The following is a 22,353-nucleotide window of genomic DNA, read 5'->3' on the forward strand; positions in this document are numbered from 1 at the left end:
TAAATTATTATATTACATAGAAAGCATTTCTATGCCAAGGAGTTGTTTTAACACTGAAAGTATATGCCATAGAAATGTTTTTTCCATTAAAACAAATCTAACTAAAAAACAAATCGATAGCTATTTGCTGTTTGAGTGTCTATATTCAATACTCCTAGATACAGCTAACGATCCAGGTACCAAAGGCTGGTTTTCTTCCCACTGTTTCATAAAAGCCCTGGGTCACCTGACACAATTTTCACCTGAGAGTTCAAACTGATAGACTGCTTGTGTGGCTTTAACGACATCATCACTGAGCGAGTCCTTAAGAATTCTAAATGTTTCTTCCACAGCTCCAAAATGTGGTGGTGGCTGTGGCTGTGGCTGTGGTGGTGGCTGTGGCTGCAGTAGTGGTGATGGCTGTGGCTGTGGTGGTGGCTGTGGCTGCAGTTGTGGTGGTGGCTGTGGCTGCAGTTGTGGTGATGGCTGTGGCTGCAGTTGTGGTGATGGCTGTGGCTGCAGTTGTGGTGATGGCTGTGGCTGCAGTTGTGGTGATGGCTGTGGCTGCAGTTGTGGTGATGGCTGTGGCTGCAGTTGTGGTGATGGCTGTGGCTGCAGTTGTGGTGATGGCTGTGGCTGCAGTTGTGGTGGTGGCTGCTGCTGTGGCTTTTCTTCTTTTACTTCTGGTACAAAATCTGGAAAATATAATTTACATAAACATTGTTAAGGCCTTGGCAATGTAAGGCCAAACACACAATTAAAGCAAGACAGACTTGCTACCAAATAGCCCCATTTGACCAAATGATTTTAAATGCATTAAGTGGCCTGTAGAAGCATAAATCTAAGTGATGGGAAAAGCAGCCAACCATGTCAGTTATGGCCGTGAATACTAAGAAGCCATCTCTTAAGTAAAAGGCTGGCTTTTAAAGCAGGTTACCAACAACCAAACCAAGCAAAGATGCTACTAAACAATATAATGTTCACACAAAGTAACTGCAATTTAAAGGATATTAATCACCCTTTTGGATGGTTCATCTGAGCTATAAAACCAAATGAGAAAAAAAGATACCATGGTATGAAAGATGGAGATCTACAGAAGTAACCAAGTAAATTAGTAGCCAAGAACATATTACTTTGTAAGTAAAAATGTATTCACCTAATCCTTGCCTCACATACTGAACCTAGGTTCCATCTCTAAATCTTATAGGTGACAGGAGATAATCACCTCCCAAGATATCTCCCACTTCCACATGTGTGCCATCCAACACAGGCACCCATGTGTTGCATGTACACACACACACACACACACACACACACACACACACACACACACACACACACACACACACACACACACTACCTAGAGCCACAATCAACTGGATTGAATCTAGGAAGTAACTCTAGAGTACACAGTCCTGCTTGTGCTTTGGCTCAAGAGAAATTTCAAAGCAGGAACAGCTCAACCTATTTAAACAAAGGAGAAAGGCATACACATATTTAAACCTCTGGATTAGAGTCTGAGCTTATCCTTCTGTTTGACAGATGCTGCTTTTTAAGAATGACTCACTAATAATATTCTTCCTTCTCATCTTTTAACTCCGACTTCAAAGCTTAAAGCTTCCAAAGGAGAAGAGCAGAAAGTAGAGGAGGGGGAGTTCTATGGAGGTGGGACAAGTCTGTTGGAAGAGAGCTGTAGATGGGAGATTCTATGGGAAAGGGGACCTGTGGTGAACCCCATAGTAAGGGAAAGAATTCTGTAGTGCTACATCATGGAAAGTACATGCCCACAGCTCGGCTGATAAAAATGGGGAAGACAGGGACTAGAGAGATGGCTCAGCAGTTGATTTTCCACAGGACCTGGGTTGGGTTCTCAGCACCCACATGGTGGTTCACAATCATCTGTAACTTCAGTTCCAAGGGATCAAATTCTCTATTCTGGTCTCAGCAGGTACCAGGTACACACATGGTATATATACATGCAGGTAAGTAGGTAGGTAAAGACTCATTCACATAAATGGGAAAGGCAAGAAGAGGATTTTTCTTAGCAGAGGTGAAGACGGGCCTACATTTGGCCTTGTACCATGGTCCTAGCTGACAATCGGCAGAGAAAGGAATTCATTATGAGGGCAGAGTAAAGCAAAAGCAATGAATATGTCCCTGCCATCTCATTAAACTAGTTCCAGGATAGCTCCTATAAGAGAACAGATTAACAAGAAAGAAACAATAACCCAATGCTGTCAAAACAGTATCACACTGGGGTAGGAGTAAATTATGCTGAAAAAAAAATCCAAAGTCTATTTATACAATCAGCTTACTACAAAACTCAAAAATTCCTTCACATGAAAGCTATACTTATGATGTGTTGGTCTCAACTGTAATACACACACCACCATGGAAGAGGATGGGGCACTGCATCAGGCATAGGGTATAGTTGGCCATCTAGCACCTTCCTCTGTTTTTGTTGTGATCCTAAAGTTTCTGTGAAACCTCAGGTGTTACAGACACATTGTGTGAAATGGGTGCAGGAAACCATGCATCACTTGCTTAGTGAAACAAGAGGATAAAGTGCAAAAGCACATCTGAAGCTAGAAACTCGAGAAACAAAAGTACAACAGGGACTGTTCTTAATGTAGACAACTGAACAGAAATCAAACTCTAGCCCGGCAGTGGTGGCACATGCCTTTAATCCCAGAACTTGGAAGACAGAGGCAGGTGAATCTGAGTTAGAGGGCAGCCTGGCTTACAGAACAAGTTCTAGAACAGCCAGGGCTACACAGAGAAATCCTGTTTCAAAAAACCAATAAAAGATAAAAATAAGACTGAAGAATCTTGACAGATTACTCTCTATAATACTGACAGGGTTTTCCAAATACAGAAGAAAAAATGCAAAACGATGGACTAATGAAGGGTGCTGACAGCTATAGGGAAAGAGGGAGGACAGCAAAGCTAGGAATGCATAGTTGTGAGAACTCAGAGCAACTGAACACAAGCAACCAAAACTATAACTAAATAAAAACAAACTAGAAAAGACTAAGTAGGCTCCCTGTGTTCCAGCAGGGAGCAGAGATAAAGAACAACAACAAAATGGCAACAATGTGTTTATGATAAAAAGTAAAACTCCATTAATTTAAAGCCATGTCTCTCCTTTCCCACTTCTCTATAACATACATAAATTTGTAACAGCTATATGTGTATATATATATATATATTATATATAATATATGACTGTATATGTATAATACACATGTGTGTTAATTTACATCATATATATGTACATATACAGATATGTAAATTAATATACCCAGAAAAAATTCCAGAAGAGGTACAGCCAAATGTTAACATGGGCTGTTATCAGTAGTGGATTCAAAAGAAATGTGAATCTCACCAGGAAAATGATGGCTACATACTGCGCCTTTTGAGTTAAAATACACAGTAAACATGCAATAGATTAGATATGCGCATAAAAAGCCATTTGGCAAAGGTAAGTTCCACCCCAGGCCAGATATGCTAACCACTACCTGTGTAAGTACTCCACCATGTCTATAGATGTCCATATACTGTTAGTGATGACCCCGGAGAGGACAGGCAAAGAGAGCTGTGGAACTAAATTCTCCACTGTGTGTCAAAGGACAGGAGTGTTCTGACCCCCAGGGTGAGAAGTAAGGGCCTTTTGGTAATAGAAATTGCTAATGACAAATCCACCACCAAAGCCTAATGTCAATGTCTTACTCCACTCTTTTAACCCCTCTTGTTCTGACTCCACAATCACAAATGACCTTCTTCTAACTGATATTATTCGTCATGTAATTATGCCCAAAGGGAGAGAATGTGCTGAACATAGCAACTACATATTTAGTCTCTGTGGCAACTCCTCATTATAAATTAATATATGGCACTACTGGGGAACTTTTAACATTTTAAAGGACTTTTAAGTATTCAGACTTTAGGAACACCAGTTAAGTAAACTGGTTACAGACACAGGCTTTGGAATTAGAAAAACATGAATCTGAATCCTGGTCCTGTCACCTGCCACTCATGTGACCACAGCTCTGGGTCAGGTCCTCAGCATTGAACAATGCATGGAAAAGAAAAAGCTGCCACAGCATTTAGCACACAGCAGGCATATAATGAACCTAAGATAACCAACTAAATGGTTCTTATTTGAAATTGAGGATATAGGTAAACTCAGTTAATGTGTTTCCTGCCAGAAGACGGATCCAGTCTTAGGGTGATGGGACAAAAACAGGATTTGGGGTCCCTTGCCTTGATGACCAGACTCAAGGATTTTCTAAGAGTTCTGGGTGATTCTGCCATTCTGTAAGAAACCTTTTTGAGAAAAACAATGGTGATCTGGTTTCCTAGGTTTTTCCCTCCTGGTGAATCATGGATCTAACTTTTAAACCAACAGTCAAGGAAAAGAAATAAAACTTGGGGACAGCTACAAAAACAAAACAAAAGTCTTTCTAGATTTTATATAACTATGTTTAAATTACAGAATAGTTTAGAGCAGTAGTTCTCAACCAAGGGTTGCAACCCCTTTGGAGGGTCAAACAACCCTTTGATAGGTGTCCCATATCAGATACCCTGCATATCAGATATTTACATTATGATTTATAACAGTACAAAAATTACAGTTTTGAAATAGCAATGAAAATTATTTTATGGTTGGGGTCACAGCATTAGGAAGGGTGAGAACAACTCACTGGTTTAGAGGCAGAGTGCAAAACCATCATTGCTACAGTAGCAACTATATGTTTTACAAGAAACAGTTAGTGTTTGTATTTTCCTATTTAAAATATGGTTTTCCCAGACATGATGGTACATGCCTTCAATCCCAGCACTTAGGAGATAGAGATAGGTGGATCTCTAGGAATTCAAGGTCAGCCAAGGTGTGTGTGTGTGTGTGTGTGTGTGTGTGTGTGTGTGTGTGTGTGTGTGTGTGTGTATTAGAATCTTGGTGCTAGAGAGAAAACTCAGCTCTTAGCAACACTGGCTACTTTTCCAGAGCACCCTGGTTCAATTTCCAGCATCCATATGGCAGCTTACAACCATCTCTAACTCTAGTCCACTTGGGGATCCAACACCTTCTTCTGGCCTCTGCAGCACCAGATATGCATATGGTATATAGACATACAGGCAGACAACATCCCCACACACATAAAAAAATAATAAAACAAAGTTAGACTCTTACCATGTGATATTGTTTCCTCTATAACTGCATCTGGGAATTCATCTAAGAAGAAATCTGGTATCAAGGGATGGCCTGAAAAATTAACCACCAAATAATAAGGTTGTAATAATTACATAAAAATGATTATAATATATTAAGATTTAACAATTTTAATACAATTCATATTTTTTTTTAAAAAAATCCTTTTGTGTCAATGGAAAGGGCCCCTAGATAACTTGAACTATTTGATCTAATTTATTAAATCATTTTTCTGAAGCTGGGTGTTGGTGGAGCACACCTTTAATCCTAGCACTCAGGAGGCAGAGGCAGGTGGATCTCTGTGAGTTCAAGACCAGTCTGGTCTACAAGAGCTAGTTCCAGGACAATCTTCAAAGCTACAGAGAAACCCTGTCTGGAAACCCCCCCCCAAAAATTATTTTTCTGTAATCCAGTTAGCCTCTTCTCCTATGACAAATTTCACCTTAAAATCTAATATTATTTATTTATTTGTTTGTTTGCTTTTGGTTTTTCACAACAGGGTTTCTTTGTGTAGCCTTGGCTGTCCTGGAACTCATTTTTTCTTTTGTTTGTTTGAGACATAGTCTCACTACGTAGGCCAGGCTAGCCTTGAACTCTGTTTCTGAAGTGCTTGGATTAAAGGCATGTACCACCTTACCTTGGGAGATCTGCCTCATCTCCTCTTTACTGAACTGTCCATTCAGTTCATTGGCCCATTTACTGACTGGGACACCTGAGGGGGTGTTTAAGGTTTGCAGTTCTTTATATTTTCCCAAGTATCATTTGTTGAAGAGGCTGCTTTTCCCCACTACCAATTTTTAAAAACTCTGTTAAAAGTTAGGTGACTGTAGCTATGTGGGTTTATCTCTGGATCATTCTATTCTACTTGATCACACATCAGCTTTTGTGCCAAAACCATAATGTCTTTGTCACTATTGTTCTGTAGTATAATTTGAAGTCAAGTGTTGGGATACCTCCAGCATGGTTCTGTTTTGGGCTGATTTGGCTATTGGGCTCTTTCATACTTCCCTATGGATTTTAGTACTGTACAGAGAGTTGAGGAAAGGAATGTGGTAAGAATATCAGTAAGAACAAACTACAGGAGGCAGGGAGGGAGGTAGGAAAAAGAGGAGGGAGAGGAGGAATGAGGAGGAGAACATGAGGGATCAGGAAGGTCGAGGTGGGGGAAGGACAGAGAAGGAGAGCAAGAAAAGAGATACCTTAATAGAGGGAGCTATTATGGGCTTAACGAGAAGCCTGGCACTAAGGAAATTCCCAGGAATCAACAAGGATGACCCCAACTAAGAATCTAAGCAATAGTCGAGAGGCTACCTTAAATGCCCTTCCCCAATAAGATTGATGACTGACTACCTTAAATGCCATCATAGAGCCTTCATCCAGTAGCTGATGGAAGCAGAAGCAGAGATCCACAGCTAAACACTGATTCAAACTCCTGGAATCCAGTCTTAGAGAGGGAGGAGTGATGAGCAAAGGGGTAAAGACCATGCTGGGGAAACCCACAGAAACAGCTGACCTGACCAAGTGAGAACACATGGACCCCAGTCTGACAGCTGGGGAACCAGCATAAGACCAAACCAGGCCCCCTGAACATGGGTGTCAGTTGAGGGGCTTGGGCAGTCTATGGGGCCTCTGGCAGTGGAACCAGTATTTATCCCTAGTGCATGAATGGGCTTTGGGAGCCCATTCCCTAAGGAGGAATACTCTCTCAGCCTACAAACACAGGGGAGGGCCTAGGTCCTGCCCCAAATGATGGTCCCCCATGGGAGGCCTCACCCTCCCTGGGGAGTGGGCAGGAGGTGAGATATGGGGATGGGGGGAATGGGAGGGGTGGGAGAGGGAACTGGGATTGGTATGTAAAATAAGATTTTTTGTTTGTTTGTTTGTTTGTTTGAGACAGGGTTTCTCTGTGTAGCTCTGGAGCCTATCATGGCACTCTGTAGACCAGGCTGGACTCAAACTCACAGAGATCCACCTGCCTCTGCCTCCCGAGTTCTGGGATTAAAGGTGTGTACCACCAACACCCGGCTAAGATTGTTTTTAATTTAAATAAAAATTAATTTTAAAAAAGAACAAACTACATATGAAAACACCATATTTATTCATCATTCTGTATATTGTTGTTATTGTTTTGATTTTTTGAAACAGGCTCTTTCTACATAGACCTGGCTGCTTGGGACTCACTATGCAGACCATGGTGGCCTCAAATTCAGAGACCTGCCTGCCTCTGCCTCCTGAGTGCTGGAATTAAAGGTATGTGCCACTAAGCCTGGCTGTAACCTATCACATTGCTCATTGGCCTTCTGGCTAAGATTAACTATAAAGTGAAACAAATAAAGTCTCTTATGCAAAGCTCTTCCTTACCTATAATCCCAGGAGCCTGTGTCCCTATAACCCCCTCATCCTACATCCCTCCAATGTACTCAAGATTCACTTCTTCCTTGACCATGAGAACAGGGGCCCTAATTAAGGTCTTGTTTCTTAGCATCCATGTATTTGGATCATTTGTCTCTCCATTTTTCTTTTTACTATCATAAAAAAGTAAGCAAAGCTAAGCTATTCTCTTCCACCGGACCTTTTTTTTTTTAACTAACATTTGTGGTTAGGAAGTAATTTAACTATCTTAATGTTATCTTAATATAAAATGACACCTACAGGACATGTACATGAGGAGATCTGAGGATTACAGAGCCTTCAGAATTGTAGCCCTCCCCACACCTAGAGCAAGAGTAAACTATTCTTGTTACACCCTAAAATCACAGTACCTCATTTCTTGCTATATAGCTGAAGCTGGCCTCGAACTTATGTTCCTCCTCCTTTCAACCCACAAGTGCTAAGATTACAGGTCACAAATTTAAAAATATATATCCAATGACATATCTTAAAACTGAAAACAATCCAGGTGTGGTGGTGCACACCTTCAATCCCAGAGCTATGAAAGCAGAGGCAGGAAGATTATGAGTTCCCCAACCTGAACTATATAGTGAGACTCTTACTCAGATAGCCAAGAGCTGGGAATATAGGTCAAGGGTAAGAGTGTGTGCTTGCTGGGCTGGAGAGATGGCTCAGTGGTTAAGAGTGTGTGCTTGCTGGCATGTACAGGTCGAGAGGTGGATCCCCAGAACAATACCCACTGACACACAAGCCCTAAAGGAATCATTACAGTGTTCCAAATCCAGAGGACCTACGTGTGTCTCATTCAGAGTCTCCCACGTATTATCCATCTACCCACAGGCAAAGTGCTAGAATAGCTTTGAACCTGTTCTACTACTTGTAAATATTAACTACTGAATGCTGTATGTGCCAGGTACTTTGCCACACACATTATACGCATTTTTTCATATAGCTCTGAAATCCTGCATAGAAAAGGTTACTTTCTTAATGTTACTAATAAGGAAATTGTGTCTCGGAGGAAGTGAGTAACATGCAGACACCGCTAAGCTGGTGAGGAGCAGAGTCACACTCTCAATCTGGGATGACTTCTGCCAAATACTTTTCAGACTTCTTTATTTAAACTTTTGTTTTTTTTCAGGCAGATCTATGGTGGTCTGAAAGAAAATGGACCCCAAAGGGAGTGGCACTATTAGGAGGTGTGGTCTTGTTGGAGGAACTGTGTTACTGGGGGTGGGCTTTAAGGTCTTTTTCTCAAACTCCACTCAGTGTGACAGTCAGTTGACTTTCTGTAGCACTCTCAGCTCCAGCACCACGTCTTCCTGCCTGCATGCCATCATGCTCCCCATCATGATGGTAATGGACTGAACCTCTGAAACTGTATGTCACCAATCCAATTAAATGTTTTCTTTTAAAAAGTTGCCGTGGTCATGGTACCTCTTCACAGCAATGGAAAACTTACTGTATAGCTCTGGCTAGCTCTGGCTGGCCTTTAACTCATCTCCCCAACTCTGTCTCCTGAGTGCCACCAGACTCTGCTGGATTCTGTTTGTGTGCATGAAAGTAAGTGTGTGGGGGGGGGAGGGGGTGCACATGCCTGTGAGTGCCCACAGAGTCCAGAAGACATAGAATCCCCTGGAGCTAGAGTTACAGGAAGTTATCAGTGGGGAACCAAACTTCAGTCCTCTGGCAGCAAGCATGCTTGATTGGTTACCACTGCTTCCCTCAGAAGACTAATAGGAAGGTTACACAGATAATGTGTGTGAACATGCTCTGTAAAATGGTAACCAGCTATCTAATTCAATTGGAACTGAGGGGTGAAAAAAATATAAACATGTAGTTCAATCATCTACAAGGTCAGGCTCATGAGTAACACTTAAAATATCCTTATGTACACATAGAATTTCCAGTTTTTGGCTACCATCACTATTACTTAGGATATATCATTTGTTTACTGTTCTAAAGAGAAAGGTCTATACTGCCCAGGTTGGTTTCATATTCCTGGGCTCATGCCACCCTCCTACCTCAGGCTCCTGAGTAGCTGGGAGTATAGTAGAAACCTCTGTACCCTACTTAGTATAAATATATTTCACATAAAGTAAATATTCATTATCAGAGTCACCTGTAATTTCAAAAGAAGAGATTTTTAAACAGTGGAAAATCTCAAATCAGACAACTATTTGTAAGGCAGACTTATTCATCCATCCTCATAGTCTAAGAGATTGCGCTTAAAAAATACACATTTTAAAAGGGAATGGGTTTGGGAGTTTTTGTTTTGTTTCGTTTTTTGAGAAAAGGGAGAATAAAGAACTCTAGCGCTGCAGCATCTGGCACACATGTCTGAATCTTTACTCTGATTTCTAAGACTAACTTCAAAATGTTCAGTTTCCTAATTTGGAAGTGGATAACTGTAACAACCGTCTACATTGTCATGTAATTTCAAAAGCCCTCACCTCACTTCTATTTGTTTATCACCTTTTAAGGTAAAGGTCGTGTGGAGTTTTCCCTTCAATGGAAGATAGCTTGTAAAGTAACATACCCATTTTACAGCCACACAGAACAGGTCTGTTCACTGCATAAAATGTAGAAACATTATCACTTTAAACAACTATAAGCATTACCTGGTGTAATTGCATAGACATCAAAATTGTTTATTCCTTCTTCCTTTAAGATATTTTCATCAATAATAAAGTTGCCAGTAAAACTTTTCGGCCTTTTGAAAATGGAATATGCAGCATCCGCAATAATGTCAGCTTTTCTACATTGGCTTTCAACACCAGATCCTCCAAGCATATCCATAGCAGCAGTATGTATGGCTGTGGAGAAAACATGTACACACATGACTCTATATCAAAGAAGGCTATGGAAATAACAAACCAGTACCACTACTGAAAATTGCCACAGCAAATTTCTCTCTCTGATGATGAATAAGGCCTAGCTAAGGATTTACTAAACGTTCTATAGACAAAGGAGACAAAGAATCTAACACATTCCTTACTCAACATAGAACCAGGGAGACAAATAAGCAAATATATCCATTACTCAACACAAACTGCATGTGCAAAAATCCCTCATGAGAAGCACAGCAAACCTCCTTAGAGTTCTAATTTAGAATGTTCAAGAATTTGTATAGCAGTCTTGAGAGTTTAAAAACCCAGTAAGGGCTGACAAAAAGGCACTTTATTATATGAAAGATAGGTGAGTGAGATTTTTATATGGACTGGGCCATGGCTTTTGGCAAGCTACTGCAACCCTTTGGACCTTAGCTTACTCTCTCTAAAATATGAAGCTCCCTTCCCAATGTTTTTGTCTCTGCCCTCTGCATTAGAAAACATGGTCTATATTTCTATATTGCTACCGGTGTCTAAAACAATGACAATGCTGGAGGTGACCCTCCTCTCTGCTGCCATTACCAAATCAGTAGCAAATGGCAGCCCCCACCTGCATAAAATCTGCTCCAAAGTGGACTTTCCTGTTCCCACCACTCCAGTCCAGAACAGCCAAGAATTAGGAGGTAGCCACTCCCTCTACTCAGCAGAAACTACGAAAAGATATCTTGTAAGAAGAAAAAGAAAATCACAATCCTAGAAACAACCTAGCTGAGAGCCTGAGATCCTCTTTCATGCAAATGCTAGAACTCCCTGTCCCCAATCCCTTCTCTGTACATGCTAAATTCATAAGCGGCAAAGTATTACAGCCAGAAGGGCACAGCTGCCAGTGTGGAGAAGCAGAGCTGAGCCCAGCCAAGGCCAGCAGGCAGCTAGGACACTGCTCTGTTATACCTGGTATTCACTCCACTAAGTAGGATGAATCCCCATTTCCTTGAAAGATACTCAGAGGGAGGTTACTCCTGGTTCCAATTACATAGTCTTTACACAAGGGAATGTGTTTTTAAAAAAAAATAGACACCTCACCTCAAGCCTGGAGCATAGCTGCCCTCCTGAATCTACTTTCATTTCTCCTCACTTATGAATAATACAGTAGTCTAGCTAACTGTCCCACCTCCTCTCTATAATTCACCCACATGTCAGACTAAATGTCCTACAGAAACACTGTATGACTTCACTGCTCCTATTTCCTCCTCTACTTATTATCTCTCCTTTTAAAAATCTATCTAATAGTTCTCTTCTGAATAGCTTGAAATTCAAGCTGCCTAGCTAGGGAAAGAACTCTATTAACAGAGTATTTTCCTAGCATATGTGAGGCCTGTGTTCAATCCTCTGCACCAAAAAGTGAGAAAAAAATCCAGTTGCCTAAGTTGACATACTAGACTGAAGTCTAGTTCACCCATTCCCACCCCCTCCACCCAGCATTCATTCCAGTGAACCTGAAGTACTGCAGGTGTTCAAATGCCATGGGAAATGACAGCCCACAACCCATTATACATACACCCTCCCCCAGTCTCCAGGCAGTCTAGTATACACACAGGTTTCCCATGCTTCATGCAATTGCCTGTTGTTCCTGCTGTCCATGAATGTCTCCAACATCCCCTGGAGACCATATTTCAATTTATACCTCCATTTGAAATTCTCTTAACTCTTTAACATGGGCTACAAGGCCCTCCTGTGTTTCAAAAGCACTCTATATGTAATTTCTCATATCATTCATTACAAGGAACACAACTGTAAATTCATTATATGTTATCATGTCTAGGGCCTAATGATACCACTGGCTCCAAAGTGTCTAGTAAACCACCTAAAACAAATACCTCAGAGCTAAAGGAAAGACCTCAGCAGATCCTTTCAATCCTGATAATACCCTCCATCCTTCCTGTTGCACACTGTCTACCTATTACATAAGCCTCATACAGAATGCCTACTCTAGAGCTAGCAGAAGGCAGGCATGCTGCACACTCTTTCATACACTTACTATTTGTCAATATTCACTGAAATCTGGGGATAGAGAGATGGCTCGGTGATTTAAATCACTGGCTGTTCTTTCTGAAGTCCTGAGTTCAATTCCCACATAGTGGCCCACAACCATCTATAACTGTAGTCTCCTGGGATCCAATGCACTTTCTGATATGCAGATGTACATGCAGACAAAACACCCATATGCATAAAATAAATAAATAAATAAATCTTCAAAAAACTTCACTGGAATCTATAATGACTATAAGCAGGAGGGCCTTATAGCCCACGTTTAAAGAGTTAAGAGTTTCAAATGGAGGTATAAATTGAAATATGATGTCCAGGAAAAGTTGAAGTTAGCAGGAAGGAAACTAGGCAATATGATGGACTGTTGTGGGATATTTGTACACTGTGTGAGGATGTATTGCTGTGATTGGTGTGGTAGAAAGCTGAATGGCCAATAGCTAGACAGAAGGTATAGGAAGGACTTCCATGCAGAGAGAGAACTCTGGGAAGAAGACAGAGTCACCTGCCAGACACAGAGGAAGCAGGACAGACAGTACGGAGAGATGAGGTAACAAAACTCATGTAACAGAATGTAGATTAAGAAATATGTATTAATTTAAATTAAACTTTTTAGGAACAAGCTAAGCGAAGGCTGATCTTTCATAAATAATAAGTCTCCATGTTATTATTTGTGAACTGGCAGTCACAACAAGCAACTACTACTATATTTGGCACCCAATATGGGGCATGTAAATTCACATAAGGCCTAAGAAAGCTTTCTGGTGACCTTGGTCTCTTGGGTAGGCTCACTGCTCATGGGTACAGAGATGTGGCTCCTTTAAAAGCTCCTGCTGTGTAGCTGAGCACTTGAGTAGCTGGCACTGGGTACAAACACCTACCACAGGTGAACACAACAAATTCTCAGAGGTAGGGTAGGTAAATGTGGCTCCCACCAGTACCTGCTGGCATAAGGCTAGGCTCTCAGGGAATGGAGGTGGGCAGAGCCAGCTGCCAGAGGGCAGAAGGTGGAGGACCTAACCATACCTAACAGTTTCAGATTTGTCTCACAGAGTCAGAGAACAGACAGATGCTGAGTAAAGCCAGGTCCAGACACAGAAAACGTTTAATAAGGTACAGTATGTTTAAAAATGTGCTTATATGTTTAAGAAAATAGGGATAGTCATAGAAAAATAGTTTAAAAATAATCAAGTGAGCCGGGCGGTGGTGGCGCACGCCTTTAATCCCAGCACTTGGGAGGCAGAGGCAGGCAGATCTCTGTGAGTTCGAGACCAGCCTGGTCTACAAGAGCTAGTTCCAGGACAGCCTCCAAAGCCTCTGAGAAACCCTGTCTCAAAAAACCAAAAAAGAAAAAAGAAAAAAAAAATAATCAAGTGAAGTCTTTAAAGAGAAAGTAAAGTAATATAAGAAGAAAAAGCCATGTAAAGATAAGAAATACACAGGATGTCTAGATCCTGAATGGTGCTTTGTTGACTAAATTTTAAATGCTAATGAACAAAAACAACAATTGATGGGGGAATGTTCTTCTGTATATATGTTTCTCTTATTGGTTGATGAATAAAACATTGATTGGCAAGTAGAGGCAGGAAGATAGTTGGGGCTAGGAGATGAGAATACTGGGGAGAGAAGCAGAGAGGCCACGAGACACGCACTGCTGAAGGAGTAACATGCTGGATTACAGGTTAGCCACAGCCTTGTGGCAATACATAGATTAATAAAAATGGGTTAATAATTAAGACAGAGCTAGTCAATAAGAAACCCTAACCATCGGCCAACAGTTTCATAATTAATATGCCTCTGTGTGCCTGTTTGGAGTTGAAGGGCTGCAGGACCAGGTAGGGCAGAAACTCCCGTCTTCAAACAATAGCTTCTGAGAGACCTTGGATTATGGAAACTGTTAAATTAAACCAATCTATATATTTTAAGGATGTCTTAACTTTAAAATGGAAGTCAGGAGCCAGGTGGTGGTGGCGCATGCCTTTAATCCCACAGCACTCAGGAGGCAGAGGCAGGTGGATCTCTGCGAGTTCGAGACCAGCCTCGTCTACAAGAGCTAGTTCCAGGACAGCCTCCAAAGCCACAGAGAAACCCTGCCTTAAAAAAAAATGGAAGTCAGGAAATGTGTTGCATTGGGGGAGAGGTTTTGCTTTTGTTTCCATAGGAAACAAAATGCTATGGATTTCTTCAAAATTAATAAAAACTAGATTCGATTGGGGGAGACCAACAAAAATCTTAGCTACAGACATGAAGGGAGAAAAAAAACAAGAAAAACTACAAAGCAGGTGATGTATAAGCTGATCTCTTGACATAGGAACAGCTCACTAAATGATACATGATAAAATCTTGATGGCTACAGAGTCCTCATGACTTAACATTACATGCCATCCGTTCGTATGACACAGATTAGGGATTTGGTTAAGCAGTTCAAACAGATGACATATGCCTTTTACCTGCTCAAACATAAAATAAAAAAAAACATCTTTAGTGGACTTGTACACACTGTACATTCCATACTTATATTAATGCAGATATATGTGTTACCTTTAAAAGTTTATGTTTTCAGAAAAAAGGACCACACACCAATGAAAACAAGTAGTCCCAGTGATCCAACCTCTCAGAATGTCTCTGTTACAGTTTCCTCAAAATTCTGCATCCAGAACAACTTCAAAGCTTTAGCTAAGATGGTCCAGCCTCACAGACTACTCCAGCCAAGACTTCAGATAAGATCTACACTTTCCCATCACGCAGAAACTAAACAAAAAATAGCACAGCTAGCTCTCCCAGGGCTTGACCATTGTCCCAATTTTCTCTGGTTCCCCTAGAGATGCTGTCACCCCACAACAGGAAGAAGCCTAGAAAACATGATGCCCACATTCCCAAGAGGTAGTGGATGGTTTTTGGTCTTTCAAAATGCAAGTTGTTGTTGGTCATAGTCAAGGAAAAAGCTGAGTAAAAGAGACTAGATTCAGGAATCTCATTCTGAGAAGAAACGGGGATATAGAAATGACAGGATAAAAGGGTAGATTATTAAATACATTTTAAACTAAAGGGCAACTACTAATCTGTCATGTGGCTTGTTATCTCATCTCTCTGTGTCTGGCAGGTGACTGTGCCTTCTTCCCAGAGTTTTCTCTCTGCACAGAAGTTCTGCCTATACCTCCTTCCTAGTTATTGGCCATTCAGCTTTTTATTACACCAATCACAGCAATACAACTTCACACAGTCTTGTAGTCATCACTGATGCTTCCTTATCTCTCTTATACCACAGCCAATCCAACAGTAGATCCTGATAACACTACCTTCAGATTACCTCAACACTAGACTTCCCTCCTTTACTGACACCATGCTGGTCACAGCATCACTATGTTATGTTATTTCAGTAACCTCCAAAAGGTTTCTCCTTTTGCTCCCTCAGAATCCAGCCTCAACACTCATTTCACTCAATAAAATCTTCAGTTTGGCCTCCATTTGCTCATCGATATCAGACCATCATTTTCTACTACTCTTGCCTCACTTTAGCTACAGTGGTGTTCCCCCTGATCATGGATACTGATACAAGGCATTTCCATCCACAGGATCTTTATTTATTTTAGGTTGTTTTTGTTGTTGTTTGTTTGTTATTTATTTATTTATTTATTTTGAGACAGGGTTTCTCTGCACTTTAGAGCCTGTCCTGGAACTCACTCTGTAGACCAGACTAGCCTCAAACTCACAGAGATCTGACTGTCTCTGCCTTCTGAATGCTAAAATTAAAGGAATGTGCCACCACCACCCAGCCTCCACAGGATCTTTGTATTGGCTGTACCCTTGAACATTTTGCTCTCAGCCATAAGGCTAACTTCATCACTTCCAAATCTTTGCTCAGAACCCACATTCTCAAAAAGGCAAAACCTTTCTACACTATTAAGTAAAACCTGGCTGGCTGCCTCCCAGTACCCAGAGACAGAGGTAGGTGATTTGAAGGTCAGCCTGGTCTAACATAATGAATTCTAGGAAAGCCAGAGCTATCTAATAGAGACACTCTGTCTCAAAAAAGTAAATGAATAAATAAAAGTTAAAACCTTCTCTCTTCAGAGCCAGAGACACCGAATTTTGCTTTATTTTTACAAACATTATTACCTTCTGGTACATTAACTATAAATCCCCATGTTCAGGTGATTCTTCTGCCACAGCCTCCAGAATATCTGGGACTACAGCCATGTATATATGCCTAACTGCAACTACCACTTCTTTAATTAGTCCTTCAATCTGAAAGATCTAAGAGAATTTGCTGAAACCATTTCTGTTGGCTTTCATGAGACTCTCTGTATGTTTTAGCAATATGCTGGCATCATAACTGCTGGCTAAAGCGTCAGCCACTTAGTCCAAGTTAAAGCTGGGAGACAGATGGCAAGACTGTTATGCTGCACAGTAAACATAAAGATTCAGGTGACCTGAGATGTTTCACAAGATGTCAGGGATAGGGCTGGAGAACTAGCTCACTGGCAGAGTGCTCACCTAGAGTGAGACACTGGGTTTGAGACTGGTGTGGAGGAGAGTTACAAATCAAATGAAGGGATTTCTTTTAAGTACAAACCTGTTTTAGGCCATAAGGCATTGACTGCAATTTCACCTCTAAATTCTTCTGCCATTCCAAGCACACACATAGACATGCCATATTTGGCAATGGTGTAAGCTGAAAGAAACCACAAAGGATAACAATATCATTGAGAAATTAATCCTTCAGTAGAAACAACCACTTTCTGTTACTATTTTCTCCCTGGTAAATATTTGACAATTCTTTTCAAAATACAAAATTATAAGATAATTCTTTATGTAAATAAGAACGACTCTGAACTCCTGATTATCCTGCCTCAGTCTCTCAAGTACTAAGAGTATGGTTCACCACATCTGACCAAATATCCTGGGGTTGTTTGCTTGTTTTTAAATACTTTATTATTGTTAATTATGCATACATTTATGTGTGGGTATGTGCTATTGTGTGCCTGAGGAAACCACAGTTGTAGATGGCCCTGAGCTGGCATTACAGGCAGTTGTAGGCTGCCTGATGTGAGTGCCTGATCTACATGGTGAGTTCCAAGACAGCCAGAGCTACACAGTTACACCCTACCTCAAAAACAAAGCAAACAAAGAATGGATGTGATTATTTATAGAGAATGTTCCACTCACAACTCAACAAGTATGGTGTAGCTTAGTGGTAGAATATGTGCTTAGCATTTGTGAAGCCTGGATTTCAACTCCAGCACCACAAAACGGAAAGTAATTAGGGGCTGCTAAAATGGGCCAGTAGTTACGTGTACACTGTTCTGACAGAGGACCTGAGTTCAGTTCCCAGCACCCATGTCAGGCAGCTCACAACTGCCTGTGACTCCAGCTCAGGGATCTGATGCCTCTCTGGCTATTAAAGGCACCTGCACTCACATGCATACACTTACACAGACACACACACACACACACACACACACACACACACACACACACACACACTAAAAAATAAAGACTTCCAACTTACTTAACTTCATCACTTAGAATACAACTTTAGTCTTGCTCTGTGGGTTCCTACCCCAGTGCCTTCTTAAATGAGAGTGAATTAAACTAAGAACTAAATATTTGAGCCGGGTGTTGGTGGTGCATGCCTTTAATCCCAGCACTCAGGAGGCAGAGGCAGACTGATCTCTGTGAGTTCAAGGCCAGCCTGGTCTCCAGAGCGAGTCCCAGGATAGGCTCCAAAGCTACACAGAGAAACCCCCCGCAAAAAAAGAACTAAATATTTGATACTACTTTAAGTGAGGTACAATATATTCACCTTATATCACTCATTTGTTATGAAAAGTATTTTATAGCTATTTTCAACTAACTTTATTAATTAATAAATTACATGTAAACAATACACCTGCTGAGACATGAAAAATGGTGGAAATCCATATCATAACTTGAGTAGTTACACAGTATACATAACTGCCAAAATTCATTAAATCAAACCATTAAGACCTATGAATTCTGTCAAGTGCAAATTATACTTCAAACTTTTAGATTACAGATAAATGAATAGTGATTTACTATCTTGATCACTGGTAGCAGAAAATTCAATATTAAGTATTACATCCAGGTTGTGATTACATAATAAATACACTAATTCAAAACAAATTAGCCAAACAAACTATCCCCTCAGCTAACACTTACCACAGTGCTGTTTGAACCACAGAGGATTTAGGTTCAGGGGTGGGCTGAGATTAAGAATATGTGCTACTTTGCTCTTTCTTAAAAAAGGAATACATGCTTTGGATCTGAAAATGAAAGAAAACACAAGACAAGTTAATAGCTTATGTTTGAAAGTACTTCCTCAGAGCAACTGAAAATGTTTCAGAGATATGTCTAGTACACCTTGTTTGTAGAGTAACTTTGTTTTCTAGAATGAAGATAATACAAGGAACTGTTTTTCATGCTTTGAAACCATGCTTCCTGTACTGACCACAAGATCTGCTTGATGGAAAAAATCAAATCCTTTCTCTATTAGTTTTATGCTCAACTGAGGATATCTCCAACCACAACTGCCCCAAATTTTCCCACCCAAACACACACACAGAATTTCCAGAAGCAGTAAATATACCTGTTAGACAGTCATAGGTTCAAATCCTGCTTCTTTCCCTTTGTATGTCACTGAGTAAGTCAGCATTCTAGTTCTCAGGATGTCACTGTAAAATGGGTAATACTCACTACCATCTAGGACTGACCCAAGGATTCAAATGAGATACTTCAGACAGTGCATGTGCTCAACATGAAATAAAAAGTTGCTATGAGTGGCATCACATATGCTAGTTTAGTTTACCAATGAGTCTACCACAAGATCCAGCAATTCCACTCCTAGGCATATACCCAAAAGAAGCACATTCATATAACAAGGACATATGTTCAACCATGTTCATAGCAGCATTATTTGTAATAAACTGGAAGCAGCCTAGATGCCCCTCAACTGAAGAATGGATAGAGAAATTGTGGTACATTTACACAATGGAGTACTACTCAGCAGAAAAAAACAATGGAATCTTGAAATTTGCAGGAAAATAGATGGAACTCAAAGAAACCATTCTGAGCAAGGTAACCCAATCACAAAAAGACAAACATGATATGTACTCACTCATATGTGGACCTGCTTTATGATACATAGTAGTGACCATGCTTTATCAGAGCTGTTTTTAATGATGTTGCTCAGAATGGTTTTCTCCCAGATGAGGATTGAGAAGCTAATTTAAAAAAAAAAAAATGGTGCCAAGTACCACAAGAGTAACAAAACTGTGCTGTTTTCTGGGATTTTGTTTTCTACTTTTTTGATGTTGTTTATTTGTTTTTATGTTTTTTGTTTTTTGTTTTAAATGGAGTGCGCTGGATGTCTCTACAATTTTGTTCAAATGACTGCAGAACCTGGAAAAGCTGTTGCTGCTATTGATGCATAACATATTGCCATTATTGGTCTTTTTATATAAATATATATATATTTATATATATATATGCTAATTGAAACTCAAATATGTGATGAATCCAAGGTGTTTCAGTGAGTGCTCACCTGTGCAAATTTGATTTCATCTTTAGTAAGTAGTAAAGTTATATGCTTGCCAAAAAAATAAATAAGTGACACACTGGAAGACAATGTCACACAATTTCAATTTTATGTGTAATCTAGAAATGATGAACTTATGGGAACAGAGAACAGAATTGTAGCTATTAGGCTTCAATGTGGGTCTTTTAACAATGGGGAAATGATTGGTTTAAGGATATAAAACTGCAGTTGGACAAGAGGCATGGACTCTGTGATGTCTTGAGGTCTACTGAGAGCATGATAAATATGGTTGATAACAATATGCTATATTTTAAAAGTTGTGAGATGGTATACTTTAAGTGTTCTCAAAACAAAACTGATGAATATGTGTGATACAACATGTTAATTGGTTTAATTTAGCCATGCCATTGTGAACATACTGTATTCTGTATCATAATTGTGCATGACTTTATTTATGAGCTAAATAAATGAATGGAAAAAAACATCAAAAATGAAAAAAATGCAAACCACTTTTGAAAGCAATATGTAACTTAATTACTGTTTTTTCTTTTTTCTTTTTGAGGCGGAATCTGACTACATAGGTCAAGCTGGCCTAGAATTTACTATGTATCCCAGTCTAGCCTTGAACATGGACTAATCCCACTGCATCTGCCTCTTTGGTATTGAGATTATAGGTATGTGCCTTTATAAGGGCTAATTCTATTTTTAACTGCTTATTGAAATACATTGTTTATTTTATAAAAGATTTATATCCAATATTTTCATAATTTTAAGTATTAAAATCATAACATCAAATAGATAAACAACATATTATAGCTCAGTTATACCTTTACTTCATATTCAAGAACATCTAAGGGCATTAAGCATGGTAGTACATGACTATAACCCCAGCATTCAAGAAGCTAATGCAGGAGGATTGCCAAGTCCCAGGTCAATCTTGAGCTACATAGGGAGACCCTGTCTCAAAAGAGAAATCCTTGAGGCTGTGGTTATAGTTCAATTGTAAAGCATCTGTCTATGATGCATAAGGCATAAGGGTCAAGCCCCAGCACTGAAATGAAAAAAGGGGTAGGGGGGAGATTGTGAGCTAAACTATTATTTTAGATCAGTTTTTTGTTTTTTGGGTTTTTTTTTTAAAGATTTCTTTATTTATTATGTATACAACAATCTGCCCCCAGATATGCCTGCACACCAGAACAGGGCACCAGATCTCATTATAGATGGCTATGAGTCACCATGTAGTTTTTGGGAATTGAACTCAGGACCTCTGGTAGAGCAATCAGTGCTCTTAACCACTGAGCCATCTCTCTAGCCCCAGTTTTTTTTTTTTAATTATTATTATTTCCAAATACAAAAACTGTTACCAATTCCAACATTTTTCCCTTTTGGTTGAGACAGGGTTTCTCTGTGTAACCTGGATGTTTAGGAACTTATTCTGTAGATCAGGCTGCCTTGAACTCAAGAGAACTACGTGTCTCTGCCTCCTGAATGCTGGGATTAAAGGTATGCACCACCACTACTTGGCCACTCTAGTTTAAACACCAAATACAATCAATACCACTGCAGAGTTTTTGTGCAAACTGTTTTTCATTCCTAAAAGTGTTTCACCTTTTTAAAAAGATTTATTTATTTATTTATTTGTTTATTTATTATGTATAGTGTTCTGCCTGCATGGATGCCTGCATGTCAGAAGAGGGCACCAGAACTCATTATAGATGGTTTTGAGTCACAATGTGGTTGCTGGGAATTGAACTCAGGAATTTTGGAAGAGCAACCAGCCAGTGCTCTCAACCTCTGAGCCATCTCTCCAGTCCAGTGTTTCACCTTTGTCGAGGAGAAATGAGGACAGGCAAAAAATATTATAATTATTTTCATTAAAGCTGAAATTGTACCTCAACCAATCAATAGGAAAAAAATTGAGTCCATTCTAGAAGTAAGACCACACTTTGCAATCAGAGGAAGGAGTTCAGCTCATTTACATTGAAAGCACTAGCTTTCCTGTGATTTATTAGATAACCTTGCCAGCTGCAATTTTCTAGCCAGGGGGGCCATTAGCATTACAAGCCCACATCACACTTTTCATAACAATAAGCTCTGTCTTATACATCATATTAAAAACTCTCAGCACCACACTTAGATACTGTGCTGGCCAGTTTTATGTCAACTTAACACAAGCTAAAGTCACCTGAAAGGAGGGAATCTCAATTAAGAAAATGCTTCTATAAGATCAGGTTGTAGAAGAGGAGAGACTACCTTAAATGCCCCCCCTGATAATGAGACTGATGACTGACTTATATACTACCCCATAGCCCTCATCCAGCAGCTGGTGGAAGTAGAAGCAGACA

General features: G+C 40.0%; 1 protein-coding gene across 1 annotated transcript in view; it reads right to left on the reverse strand.

Annotated features, from left to right (window-relative positions):
* The window catches only part of Hsdl2 (hydroxysteroid dehydrogenase like 2), a 42,754-nt gene that overhangs the window by 8,413 nt on the left and 11,988 nt on the right, over positions 1–22,353 (reverse strand). The window contains exons 5-9 of the mRNA XM_027403000.2: positions 18,634–18,737; positions 17,027–17,125; positions 10,198–10,392; positions 5,171–5,242; positions 243–674 (exon numbers count right to left, since the gene is read on the reverse strand). Of these exons, the coding sequence (XP_027258801.1) occupies positions 243–674; positions 5,171–5,242; positions 10,198–10,392; positions 17,027–17,125; positions 18,634–18,737 (902 nt within the window). The remainder of the gene's footprint in view (positions 1–242; positions 675–5,170; positions 5,243–10,197; positions 10,393–17,026; positions 17,126–18,633; positions 18,738–22,353) is intronic.

This window comes from Cricetulus griseus, chromosome 2 (genome assembly GCF_003668045.3).
Source record: "Cricetulus griseus strain 17A/GY chromosome 2, alternate assembly CriGri-PICRH-1.0, whole genome shotgun sequence".
NCBI classification, from domain to species: domain Eukaryota; kingdom Metazoa; phylum Chordata; class Mammalia; order Rodentia; family Cricetidae; genus Cricetulus; species Cricetulus griseus.